General features: G+C 44.6%; 2 protein-coding genes across 2 annotated transcripts in view; one reads left to right on the forward strand and one right to left on the reverse strand.

Annotated features, from left to right (window-relative positions):
• Window positions 1–3,423: 3,423 nt before the first annotated feature.
• On the forward strand, window positions 3,424–10,999 carry slc7a14b (solute carrier family 7 member 14b). Its single transcript, XM_070852981.1, has 7 exons — window positions 3,424–3,724; window positions 4,722–4,958; window positions 6,053–6,270; window positions 6,348–6,494; window positions 7,441–7,649; window positions 8,230–9,017; window positions 10,598–10,999. The coding sequence occupies exons 1-7, from the start codon at window positions 3,424–3,426 to the stop codon at window positions 10,987–10,989; spliced, it is 2,292 nt and encodes a 763-aa protein (XP_070709082.1). The 3' UTR covers window positions 10,990–10,999.
• Window positions 11,000–12,752: 1,753 nt separating this feature from the next.
• Window positions 12,753–13,638, reverse strand: part of cldn11b (claudin 11b) — a 3,185-nt gene continuing 2,299 nt past the window's right edge. Inside the window, exon 3 of the mRNA XM_070853000.1 lies at window positions 12,753–13,012. Coding sequence (XP_070709101.1) covers window positions 12,753–13,012 — 260 coding nt within the window. The remainder of the gene's footprint in view (window positions 13,013–13,638) is intronic.

Below are 13,638 nucleotides of genomic sequence, written 5' to 3' on the forward strand. Positions count from 1 at the left end.
TTGTATCTACCAGTTATTTAGGCAGCAAAATACGTACAAACAGGGAGCAGGTTTAAAAATCCCCCTTCACAGAGTTTACAGAGGATTTTACAAGGATTGAATCTAAACATGGGAGGAGATGACTAACGCAGGTTCTCCAGGAGAACACAGCAGGATTCAGGATGTAGAACCGGCCTGCAGATCACCAATCAGAAAACACTGACCCTCACAGTCTGTTATTGGATGACAATACAATACACTTTTCTTGTATAGCACCTTTTAAAACAAACACTGTTTTAGAGAACAAGATGAAATAGCATGCACAACAGAGAACATAAGACATGATAAAACAGAGTACGAGGAGAGATAGAAACTGGACAAGCAACAGATTGAACAGGCTGCTTCCCTGACTCGTGCCAAGCTTTGTGATCAATACCAGAAGACACACAGGCGCATTGATTATCAGACCAACAGCAGCCAGCTCACATGTGGAGCTTGAACCAAAGTCACAGTTTTCTCCCCACACCGTCCTGTAAACCGGCTTGTTACAGTGTCTTGTTTCCCCTGTTTTGGACCCTCATGTTACCTGGTGTGCAGGTAACGCTGTAATCTGACTCTGGGTGTCAGATTCCCACCGATAGCAACAACAGCACCACACATGCTGCACAGTCAGACACCGACAGCACGGAGTCTCGGGTTGGGGTTTGGGGCCTGCGCTCTGCGTTACTGAGTGGAGGTGTGAAGTTTGGACGTGGTGGCTGTTGACCAGGCAGAGATGATCTAATGGAAGATGCTTGCTTGAGCTGCATTATGGGAAATGTAGGCTGGATGTAAATGAGGATATCTCGGATTCTATCACTCTTTTTTTGTCTCTTGTGAGTCCTCTAACTACGGAAGAGTTTTAGGGCAAAGTATGAAGGAAAAATGAGAGGAGGAGGGTTTTTTTTGCATTTTGTGAAAACGTTTTTTGGGAATAAAGCTGTTAAATAATCGAGACGTAGAGAATGAAGTCAAAATGTTAAGGTTAAAGGAAATGTTTTGACTTTATTCTCCAAATACAAAATGTAAAAAAAAAGGCTTATAGAGTTAAAATGTTGAGAAAGTATAAAAAAGGTTTAAATAGACTGCACTCCTCAAATGCAAAATTTTATTTTTCTATTAAGTCAAAATGTCAAGAATGTTTGCAAAGAGCAATATCACGGCTGTTTGAGGTTAAACCAAAAGGATCTTAGGAGACAAATCAATCACAGCTGACATGAAGAAGAACTCTTACCTGTAAGATCCTTTTTGTTTAACCAGAAGCTGCAGTCATATCGTTCTCTTCAAAGCCACCAGACTCCATTCACTAAAATAGCAATTTTACGATGTAGTCACGGCGTTGCTGCTGTCGCCATCAGTTCATTTGTTTGTGTGCAAAGTAAAATCCCTGTTTTAGTGAATGTAGTCTGGTGTGTGTGCAGAGAGCGATATAACGGCTGTTTGTGGTTAAACCAAAAGGATCTTCCAGGTCTCTCTCTGTAGGGATCCTTTCCATGATGCTGTCACAAACTTAGAATAACAATCTTTGATCAGGTGATCTACTGACACTTTTAGTACCTACCAGTCATTTTGACACTAAAATATGTAAAAATATCAGTTATCATGTCATCCTAAAATGGAATAAAAGTACTCCTGCAGGCAGACATTTAGAAAAACTGAGACAACTTTCCATTACATACCTGGTCACTCTCACACACACACACACACACACACACACACCTGGTCAGTTCCCAGTTCAGCACACAAAGAGTAAAGAAACGTCACTTATGGCAGCTGCAGCACAAACACACACACACACACACCTTCATGGCAGCTATTCTACCCCTCCTCCTATGAATGAATGATGACAGTTACACACACACACACACAGGCTCAGTCTCAGGTGTTCAATAATGTATCAGCCTGATCACATGGTGTCAGGTCTGAATGATAAACGCCGCCGTCTCCTCTCGTCACTGTTTCCTGCAGGTTTGCAGAAGACGTGGACTCCTCGACCTCTTCAGGAAAACACACAACGAAGGAGTGTGTTACCTGTCTGCTCAGGTGTGCATCTTTAAACCGCATGCTAGTGTGTGTGTGTGTGTGTGTGTGTGTGTGTGTGTTTTTAATACCTGCACATTTATACCCCAGTTAAGAAACTGTCGAAACTGTTGGGTTGATTTCAGCTCTCAGCTCAGGTGTTTTCTCTAATTTGTTGTATGAAGTTGGTTCAGGTGTGCACAAGGTTTTAGTTTATGGTTTTAGCCTCTGTAGTCATAGCTTACTTTTACGAAAGTGGATCCTCTGTGTTCATTAATGTTTCAGAGCGGGAGTCTCGCTCTAGTGAGTGAGCAGAGCAGCAGGGTTGATCTAATGTAACGACTTCAGCCCTGTTTCTAAAAACTAAATAGTCCCTTACTAAAAAGCTTGAATTGGTTCTAATGCTGCATCTACATTCCCTTATTTTATTTCCCCGTTTCCATAAAGTTCCTCTCAGCTCAGTTATTCATGTTCTCAAACTTGTGATCTGTGCTGAGTTGAGAAAAAAAGTCCTCTGGATGTAGTAGATATATGTAGTTTGGTCATTTTCTGGGTTCTTTTGTCATCAAAAGTGATCAAATTATTACATTTTCCTGTCAAAATAGTTATAAATCAGGCATCAGAACCTGTGTGAGTCCTATTCCCTGACACAGTTTATAGATCCTGGACAAAATAATGTATATTTCATTCAATATTTCTACTCGATATACGATATGATATGATATGACATATGTAAACATGTTATTTAATCACCTACATCGCCGTCAGACAGCCCTTTATGACGGGGAACTGAAGCTGTTCTCTCTTTCTCTTTGCTCGCTTCGAAGCCACCAGACTCCATTGACAAAAACAGTAATTTTACCTTGCATAACATTGCTGGTTGCTGATCTACTGCTGCCTCAATCGGTTGGTCTGTGTTGTTGTGTGACTTTGGTGTTTTAAATGGTTACTTTAGATCCAAACTAATGTGTTTTATTCCATTGAGCTAAAGCAGCAACTCCTGTGTCCTGTGAGCTAAAATCCCTGTTTTTGTGAATGGAGTCTGGTGTGTGTGCAGAGAGCGACATAACTACACATCAAAGGGAAATATTGGAGTTTTTTGTCCACTACAGCTGCAGTTACTGTTACCGCTTCTGTACTTTTACTTCTAAAATTTAAATCTAGGAGTTTTTTTTTTTGTTGTTGTTGTATTATTGATGCTAAACGATTACTAAATGATCTGAATGCCTCCTCTCTCTCTTTTGTTCACAGAGTCGAGAACAGCAACAAAAAAACAAGAGGAGGAGATTCACAATGAAGGTGAAGGAATGATGGAGGGAGTGACAGAGAAAAGGTAGAAGGAGTCACAAACACGCTGACATAAACTGGTCATAAGGAAGGGCGGCGATGGCGGCGTGGCTGGGCCGGGTGTCTTTGGGCGACGCCTGGTACAACATGTACTCCCGCCTGCTGAGAACCAAACCCGTGGGCTCCATGGCTCACAGCTCCGACGACCTCACCGAGCTCGGGGAAGGGTCGGCGGTGGGGCTCGCCAAGGTCCTGACCACTGTGGACCTGGTGTCGCTCGGGGTGGGCAGCTGCGTCGGCACGGGGATGTATGTGGTCGCCGGGATGGTTGCCAAGACGATGGCCGGGCCTGGGGTCATCCTGTCTTTTATTATTGCAGCGGTGGCGTCCATACTGTCAGGTGAGACAACAGAACAGTTCTGAGTCAAGGGGTCGTCCACGCCGAGAAGGATAACGATATCTAAAAAATATATCGTTTTAAAAATGGCTCTCAGGCAATTGATTGGGAAACAATGTCACTGGGATCACGTTCAAAGCAAAGACTGTATAAAGAAATGTTCATAGCTGATGCTGATGCAAAGTGAAGCCGATGTCTCCACTGGCTGCAAACAGGAGTCTGATTGGATGGAGGTCAATGAGAAGATGAGCCGAATTATATAAGAAGTGGATGTAGCCACCCCATTGGTGTGTGGACCGCCGTTTTGAAGCCTTGAGTTTCACTTTACGGGCGACGCCATCTTGGTTTTTTGGAACCAGAAATGACGTCTGATTGGTTAGTCACAACATAATCCCCTCTAAGAAAACCATTCCCTGCTTTATCACCCATTTTCCTCTGAATGGGACCATAATTTACTTCTCATTGACTTCCAAGATAAAATCAGCTGCACAAACATCCTTAAATATTCCCATTAAGGTTTCCTTAAAATGTTTACTTACATATTTAAGTTTTTTTTCCCCTTATCTTGGTCTTATACTTAGGGAATCCCTTAAACTGTTGTAAGACAGACCTTAGCGGCCAAAGTAAGGAAACAAATGTATGTAATGATGTATGTCTTAACTTAAATTAAGAAAACAAACACATCCCAAGAAGAGGAACGGCGACCGATGGTGACGCTCAACGACGAGTGGTTGATTCTGGGTGTCATACTTAAGGAGAAAACCTAAGGTGTTTTGTGCAACCAAGTTTGCTATATTTCCCATGAAAAGACCAAAAAACAACAATGTGTTGGTCCGTCTATAGTGCACTTGTTGGGGACTATTTTCAGCGGCGGATGAATCCACATGTGGCGTCCTAGTAAGTATTTGGGGGCCAGCAGGACTGATCAGCTTAACTTACAATCCACCTGCTGTCTCATTAAACTGTGTGCGTATATGTGTGTGTATTTTATTTTCTTCAGGTGTGTGCTACGCAGAGTTTGGTGTCCGGGTCCCCAAGACCACCGGCTCGGCCTACACCTACAGCTACGTGACAGTCGGGGAGTTTGTGGCGTTTTTCATTGGCTGGAACTTGATCCTGGAGTATCTGATCGGCACGGCGGCGGGCGCCTCAGCTCTCAGCAGCATGTTCGACTCTCTGGCCAATCACAGCATCAGTAACTACATGATAACGCACCTGGGCACGCTCAGAGGACTCGGTCAGTACGTTTCTAGACAACAAGGGCACTTATACATTGTTTTTTCTTCACGTGTGTGATTTGTTTTGAGGTCTAAACGGAGGAATTATTCAGTTGTCTTTGGAAAAAGTGATCAACCAGAATCCAACGGTAAAGTAAAATCACTTCCAACGACTAATGTGTCAGGATTCATGTGACTACGGTCCTTCTCACAGCAGAATCACCTTTATTGGCCAAGTTTGTACAAGCAAACAAGGAACTTCTCTCTCTATGTACAGTAATCAGACTAAAAAAGGAAAGAAACAAACTAGAACAATGTAAATACTCATAAATAGCAGTATATACAGTGGAGGTAGGTGTGGGACTATTGCACAGTGGTTCCTGAGACTAGTGAGGGTTCATCAGGGTGACGGATGAAGGGTCTGCAGAGATGTTACCTGCCCTCCTCCTGACCCGATTGTCCTTTGCAGTCTGCGCCCGTCCTGTTTGGTGGCCGATCCAAACCAGACAGTGATGGAGGTGCAGAGAACAGACTGGATGATGGCGGAGTAGAAAGTGATCAGCAGCTCCTGTGGAAGGTTAAACTTCCTGAGCTGTCGCAGGAAGTACAACCTCATCAGGTCCCGAGAAATTGTGGATCCCGGAAACCTGAAGGTGTCCACAGTAGCCATGGTGTTGGGGGATTTCTCCTAAAGTCCACTGTCATCTCCACAGTCTTGAGCGGGTTCAGCTCCAGGTGGTTGTGACTACACCAGAACCAGGACCAGCTGTTCCCCCTCTTGTCTGTATGCAGACTCGTCACAGGCCGATTACAGTGGTGTCGTCCGCGTGCTTCAGGAGTTTCACAGAAGAGGTGCAGTCATTGGTGTAGAGGGAGAAGAGCAGTGGGGAGAGGACGCAGCCCTGCGGGGTGCCAGTGCTGATGGACCAGGTGCTGGATGTGATGCTCCCCAGCCTCACCTGCTGCCTCCTGTCAGTCATGAAGCTAGATTAGCACTAAACACAGTTGGCGTTCTTCACTCCAGTGCTTGAGGTTACAGAGTATTAAGGGTCTCGTTATCTCACTTCCTGTCATATTCACCATACAAACACCTAATTTCCTCATATTGTCCCAGGTAAGGGTGAGGACACGTACCCCGACCTGCTGGCCCTGTTTATCGCCCTGCTGGTCACAGTGATCATTGCGCTCGGCGTGCGTAACTCCGTGGGCTTCAACAACGTCCTCAACGTGGTCAACCTGGTGGTCTGGGTCTTCATGATCATCGCCGGGCTCTTCTTCCTCTCCGTCAGCAACTGGGAGAGCGGCGACTTCCTGCCCTACGGCTGGTCAGGGGTGAGATCTCAGACCAATTGGGTCGCACGTGTTACTGACTGTAAAAGGAAATTAAGTGATCTTTCTTTGCTGATCAGGTGATGCAAGGTGCAGCGACTTGCTTCTACGCCTTCATCGGCTTCGACATCATCGCGACGACGGGAGAGGAGGCGAAAAACCCAAACACCTCCATCCCGTACGCCATCACCGCCTCACTGGTCACCTGCCTCACCGCCTACGTGTCGGTCAGTGCACAACAGTGTTGGTTTGCTTAAACATTCCTCTGAATGTTCATCAGAGCTGCAAGATTTGGTTTTTCCTCTTGAACTTTGCATGGGAGCACGTAATACGACTCTAATGTGTGATAATAACATGCCAGTCATCACAAGTAGAGCCCACTGCTGTTTAGATTTAGAAAAAAGAAATGAAATGCTCTTTTGACAGCTGGTTAGTGTCTACTTGGTTGAGTTACTCATTCAGACACAAGACTTTACAGGGACGTAAAAACACAATGAAAACAAGACACAGAAAGCATTAAAATTGCATGTAAAAGATGATAAAAATGGAAAATAAAAAGGTGAAAACATGCAAATAAATAGTTAAAGTTTAGTTTAAGAAAGTGCATTTAAAAAACAATACAGATTAAATAAAGTCATGTATCTCATTTATTGCAAAGCCGCAGTAAACAGTGATGTTTTAAGGTGTGTGTGTGTTCGGGAAGTGTTTCTAGAGCTCTTTTTAAAGTGCTTCATGCAAGACAGCTCATTAAAATCAACTAATTATAAAATCATTATCAGAATCAGAAATACTTCATTTATTCTCACAGTTGCTCTCACACAGAGAAGCACGAGACAAATAAAGGACGTCCAATAAACTCAGTATTTATATAATATATATAATAAATAAGATAAAATATAAAATGCACCAAAACCAAAACATTTTTCATTTAACCCATAAGAACCTCAGTGACAGATACTGAACTTCCTGGTGCAGTCATGTGACCCAGTGAGCATTTCCAAAATGTTGGTCAGCCTGATTAACACCTGTGACTCAACCAGCTGATGTTAAATATCTTTTTTGTCATTAAAAGGTGAGTTTCAAACTATTTAATAATTCTATTACTGTCCTAGAGTCTCCTAGAGTGCTCTTTAATCCAGGAGTCCTGAATCTGCCCACCTCTCCTCTGTGCAGGTGAGTGTGATCCTCACTCTCATGGTTCCCTACGACCTGATCGACGGCTCGGCTCCTCTCATGGAGATGTTTGCGGTGCACGGCTTCCTGTGGGGGAAGTACACCGTGGCTGTGGGCTCCATAGCCGGACTCACCGTCTCCCTGCTGGGCTCTTTGTTCCCCATGCCCAGAGTCATCTACGCCATGGCCCGGGACGGACTGCTGTTCAGGTGAGGAGGCTTGAGACACACAGCTGAGGCCTTTACACACTGTAACTCTGTACAACATAGAGAGGCGAAGTCTCTCCTCTCCCCTTGGGCCCCACGGGACTTTATTTCAATCTGTACAGCAGAAAAATAATGTTTTGATTTGGTTTAATCTGTCCAATTGTGTATTTTCGCAGTTTTATGCTTCAACAGTTTGATGACGACTTTCTTGACTACATGATCATTTAAACTGACAAACACTTCAATTCAGACACAATGGCAACACTAAGTGAAGGTGCTGCAGCCAGAGGACTGTAGTATAACCATCAGTTCCTTTATCTGGGCAGGATATGCTGCAGACATATTTTGTCTTACACTAGCTTTATGCTTGACAACAAGGAGGATCCAGGATCCTGCAGCGTAGCCCTCAGAGTCATTTTCTGACAGCAAACAAGTTGGAAGTTGAAACAAAGACGTCTTCCGTAGACTGTTGAAGCTACTGTTTTGGATTTGATGTGCAAAACTCGACCTTAATCGCACGATAAAGACGCATCTGCTGTGTGAAGGATGAGGTCCAGTTTAACTGTGATTGATGTGTCTGCAGGTTCTTGTCACAAGTGTCTGCGCTCACACACACTCCCACCGTGGCGTGTGTGGTGTCGGGGTGCTTGGCCGCCCTCCTCGCTCTGCTGGTGAGCCTCAGGGACCTGATCGAGATGATGTCCATCGGCACCCTGCTGGCCTACACTCTGGTCAGCGTGTGCGTGCTCTTGCTGCGCTACCAGCCCGACGAACAGACCGACACGCACCAGTTCAGCGTGGACGTGGACGTGGCCGAAGCCCTGAAGCACCACGACGACGGGGCTGTCCCCAACAAGGACGACCAGATGCTGATCGGAGGCTCGGGCGGCGATGGATCGTCGTCCTACCACGCTGGCAGGACTGAGGGAGAAGGTGACGACTCTGATTTCCACACAGGCAATGCCTCGTTGCTGAAAAGGCTTCTGGGAGGTCATTACTACACCCTGCGGCTCCGGCTGGGAATGCCCGACGCATCAGCCCGGCCCACCCCGGCCACCGGCCGCACGGTGACCCGATGCACACTCCTCCTCTTCTTCACGTCCTTCTTCCTCTGGTCCACCGTTATATTTGGCGTGGAGCGGGGAACAGGCGTCTCAGCGGTGTTTTCAGGCCTCATGGCCACACTGATGGCGGGCTCCGTGGTGAAGCTTTTAATCACGATCATACAGCAGCCAGAGAGCGGGAGGAGCCTGCCCTACATGGCGCCCTGCGTGCCCTTCGTCCCCGCGGCGGCCATATTGGTCAACAGCTACCTCATGCTTAAGCTGTCTCCACTCACCTGGGCCAGGTTCACCATCTGGTGCATCATAGGTGAGATGAAACCGTCGTGATTATGGGTTTCAAATGCAGCATTAAATAAGAAATAATACATGAAAATGTGCCTTTAAAATAGAAAATAATAAATAAATAAAGGAGGAAACACTTGTAGTGACCACGTCTGTCCAGGTCAAACTGATCAATTGAGTTACTCAAACTGATTAACTGGTTATCAAGATAATCGGTGATTAATAGTTATAATGAAACTAAATGATTAAACTCTGCAGCTTTAATTGTGATTTAACTCTTAACCAATAGTTTTTTGTTCAGTAGACATTTAAAAAGTATTTTCTGTCGCCTTGGTATAGATTTAGTTATTTACACTTGTATCTACATTTAATAGAGTTGAATTTAATTTACAACCAGTAAGCGAGATCTTGATTTAAAATCTATCACAATAAACGATTAGAATATCTAAAATAATATATGATTATTAGGAGTGATTCAGTTTTAATTGTAATGTACTAAAATAACATACATGGCTGAGTTTGAAGCGTGAGAACTCCTTTATTGATCATAATAACACACAATGCTAAGACACTTTCTATTTTAGCAACAGAAACAAACACTTCTGGTGTGTGTGCTCAGACCAGTTGAATTTAATTAGTTAATTTGCTTTAGAATCGATATTTTCAGGTGATGAGTTCCCTGTAAGATGTGTTCATTGAGTCGTGACGTTTGAATTCGGAGTGTCCGTCATGATTAGCTGCTCCCGTACGAGTGGGCCTCAAAGATGAGACACTACTTTACAATACAGCCCTTTAGGAGACGAAGAGTTAAAAGACAATGTGATGCTGGCTTGCTGAGTGTGGCTAGCAGTGTTAGCACCAGCAGCCCACAGGCTAACGCCCAGGCGAGCGGTCGGAAACCACATGCTCACATTTTGCAGAACGAAATACCAAGCTGGTTGTTACAAGATGTCGTCTTTGTTCGTTGCATAACTTGACCAGCGTTGTGCGTTAAATATTAATAATTACTTTAATCGACTAGTATAGTTTGGTATTAGAGTTTTTGCCTCTGATTGGTTAGGTTTAGGCAGTACCCACCTCTGATGACTCCTCCTCTTCCTGGTCTATCTTCCTCTAAACGAACATCCTGCTGTGCTGAAGAAGACTGTAAACTAGAGAGTGAGAGCAGAAATGTTCACTGAGCTGATAAATCAGGAGAGAAGTCGGCTCATTTTCCTCATTGACTTCCATCCAATCAGACTTAGTGGAGTCGCATCAGGATGAAATTGAGTTACCAACTTCTTGTTGCTGCTTTAAAAAGCCTGTGAACACATGACGCGTATTGATGAATGGATGATTGAGGGAAACTGTGAACTAGACGTAGAAAGTAGAAAACTGGGAGTAGCTCTAGATGCCTCCTCTTTTGTTTAGAGAACATATTGTACGCCCTGACTGCTCTCTGTCAGATATGCAGTTGGTTGGCAGATGGCGAAGTGAGGGAAGAGTTTCCCACCGTCTGGGATTGATGAAGGTTGATAAAACTCTCCAGCTGGACAGTTTCAGTCTCACATCTCTACCTGCTGGCTCACTGTCTGTATTCAGCGCTCACCTTGCGTCCGTCCACAGGTTTGCTGATCTACGGTTGTTATGGAGTGTGGCACAGCACGCTGGAGCTTAAAGCCCGGGAGGAGCAGGCGCACGCCAGCTCCTACCAGCGCTACGACGACCACCTCGACGACACCTTCTCCCCCGACGACAACATTTACCCCCAGGACCGGGACGAGAGACCCTACCAGGGCTGGTCCGCCCCGGAGGAGAGGGGATACAACTACCAGCAGCACGACCCGTCCCGGCAGGAGAACCAGTATGACGACCAGGATGGGGAGCAGCATCAGTACCAGTGTGAGGATAACGGCGACCAGCAGGGATACCAGTCCGGACCAGGAGGCCAGTATGCGAGCAGAGGCAGCAGAGGAAGGACCAATCACGGGTTTGACGTTGGTGAAGAGGAGGACTGAACAGCGCACGTTTCCTGCTCCTCCAAACGGAAAAAGATCTGAAATTAAGAAAGTGCCTTCCACATTAAACAATCTCCAAAACAAGCAAAGTCATATTACAACATTTAGTGAACCCCTCCCACTGGAAGCAGGTAGGGGAGTGGATACGACGGACACCTCCCATCACAGATGTTTCACTGAACAAGAGCAGTCGTTTCTTTTTCCCGGTTACAGTGAATCTCCACCGATATCTGTGCTGCAGCCTGGTTCTTACGATGCTGCAATTCAAGACGTCCTTCAGTAAAAAAAAAAGGGAAAATCTTGAGCTTCTCCTCTTCCTCCAAACTTTAAATCAGTTTCAAAGTGATAAATGATCCCCTGTCTTCTGTTCATGTCCTGATCAACGCGACAACAGTGTTTTCTGGGGATCTAATTCAATGCAGGTCTGTTTTAGGAACTGTGAGAAGTTTGAATTAGTCCCTAAATGAACGTTCCTCACCATCTTCTCTGCATCATTCGCTTGATGCATATTCTTTGTTTTATGCACGCGTTACTGGATCAAACATTAAAGGCTTAATAAATCAGTCAAAACGTGCATCTAGGTGCAGTTAGAACTCACAGTTCTCCTCTAACCTTGAGTCTCAAGACCAAACTTGTAGAATAGCTCCACCCAGCACGCATTTTCTTCTGAAAGTTTGTCGTCTCCACTTCCTGTGGCCGCTCTGAAATCCTTCAGTGAGGTTTTATGAAGCCCTGAAAGCTCCTTTTGTGTTTGTTGTCCTTGTTTGAGTGAATGGTGTTTACAGTTTGGTGTCGTGTTGCAGGAATAAATGTCTCATTTTGAGCGAAATCATTTATTCTGAGACTCTTAATTATTTAAAAACTTTTATTACTTGTATCACCAGCCATCAATCTTGATACATATTGGTTATAATGTGAATAAGACGAGTCTAAAACTGCAAAAAGTGATAGTTATCGGTACATAACTCAATTTATCTGTGTGAGCAGGCAATCTCTTCGTTCAACTAAACACCTGAATACTTCAGGTCATATTTTGCACACGTACGGAGCCCCAAAGTCTCTAAAGTGGATAGTTTGTGTACAAACTGTTTTCTTTTATTCATTTATTTTGCAGTGTATTTCTACTTTTAGTCTCATTTTTCTTCTACAATCAATGTCCTCATTAGTATTATATTAATTATTAAGTTAATATATTAGATAATTTACTATATTATAGTGAATTATCTCATCTCTTGTCTATCTCGTCCTCTCGTTAAGATACTAAGTCATTATTTGAGAAAATATTTATCATTATTTTGAGAAAGTTTCTCATTATCTGAAGAATTTTTCTCATAATTTTGAGAGTTTCTCATATTTTGAAATAATAAGTCATTATTCAAGAAAGTATTTCAAGAAATGTTTTGTGAGTTCCTCATTTTGAGTTTCTCACACTTTAGAGATCCTTGACAATCAGTACAAGATCAATATTCATATTCTATGTGGAGACACGTATGAATTTACAGCAAATTATTTATTATCACAAGATTTAAAAAAGAAACACCTCTTCTGGACTTTAGGGGCTCCGTGGAAACGTCTCCATGCTATTAAAAGTAAACTAACAGGACAGGAGCTGATCAGTACATACAGGCAACAGTTTTGAAATCATGTAAAACAACAAAGAAGACAAACAAAGTGAGAAGCTCCTGGCTCACATTTAGTAAATCAGCTAAATGTAAGAAGACTGAGATCTAGTCTGCACAGCTGGGCCCAAATGAACCCCGGCTTCACACTCGTGCGCTCTTGGCGTGGTTGGCGGGGGGGTCCAGCGGCGTGGCCGTGCCCCCCTGTCTGGAGTAGTAGAAGCTGTTCTCCCTGCTCGGGGTCCCGGGGTCGGCGCCGTGGCAACACAAGATCACGGAGCCGCCCAGGAGACAGAGAGCGGAGCCGACCCAGCCGGCGTACAGGGAGAAGCCGAAGGACATGAGACCCTCTACTTGGTGAGCGCCGACGGGGAACCAGACGGTCGATATGATGCCGCACACAGCTGGGAAGAAGGCGGAGGAGTTACAGAGGAGAGGTATTGTGTTTTTCATGAGTATCTGTGTCTATGAGGGCGGCGGTATCCGTCTGGCTGTCCGCCCCTGAGGTTGTTGACAGGAAGTACCTGTCTCATCCCACAGGAAGCAGAACAGTCTGACAGATGAACCCAGTCAGGATGAGGCCTGGTCTGACAGACCGTGACCCTGCTTCCACCCCTCCTTCCTCCTGCAAGCAGTACTGTAAATCCTGAAACTACTGCCCCAAATAAACTACTGCCCCAAATCTGTCCTGTAAAACTAGAACTACTGTCCCCAAACCTAAACTCCTGTCCTAAAACCTAAACTACTGTCCCAAAACCTAAACTACTGTCCCCAAATCTGTCCTGTAAAACCCAAACCTGTCCTCTAAAACTAGAACTACTGTCCCCAAACCTAAACTACTGTCCTAAAACCTAAACTACTGTCCTAAAACCTAAACTACTGTCCCCAAACCTAAACTACTGTCCCCAAACCCAAACTACTGTCCTAAAACCTAAACTACTGTCCCCAAACCCAAACTACTGTCCTAAAACCTAAACTACTGTCCCCAAACCCAAACTACTGTCCTAAAACCTAAACTACTGTCCCCAAA

Source organism: Pempheris klunzingeri, chromosome 21 (assembly GCF_042242105.1).
Source record: "Pempheris klunzingeri isolate RE-2024b chromosome 21, fPemKlu1.hap1, whole genome shotgun sequence".
Taxonomy (NCBI): Eukaryota; Metazoa; Chordata; class Actinopteri; order Acropomatiformes; family Pempheridae; genus Pempheris; species Pempheris klunzingeri.

Bases quoted from the DNA above. Each gene is read 5' to 3' on its own strand.
- slc7a14b (XM_070852981.1), top strand. From the start codon at position 3,424: ATGGCGGCGTGGCTGGGCCGGGTGTCTTTGGGCGACGCCTGGTACAAC. The intron at 3,725-4,721 runs GTGAGACAACAG...TATTTTCTTCAG, and splicing joins GGTGGCGTCCATACTGTCAG to GTGTGTGCTACGCAGAGTTT. The intron at 4,959-6,052 runs GTCAGTACGTTT...ATATTGTCCCAG, and splicing joins GGGCACGCTCAGAGGACTCG to GTAAGGGTGAGGACACGTAC.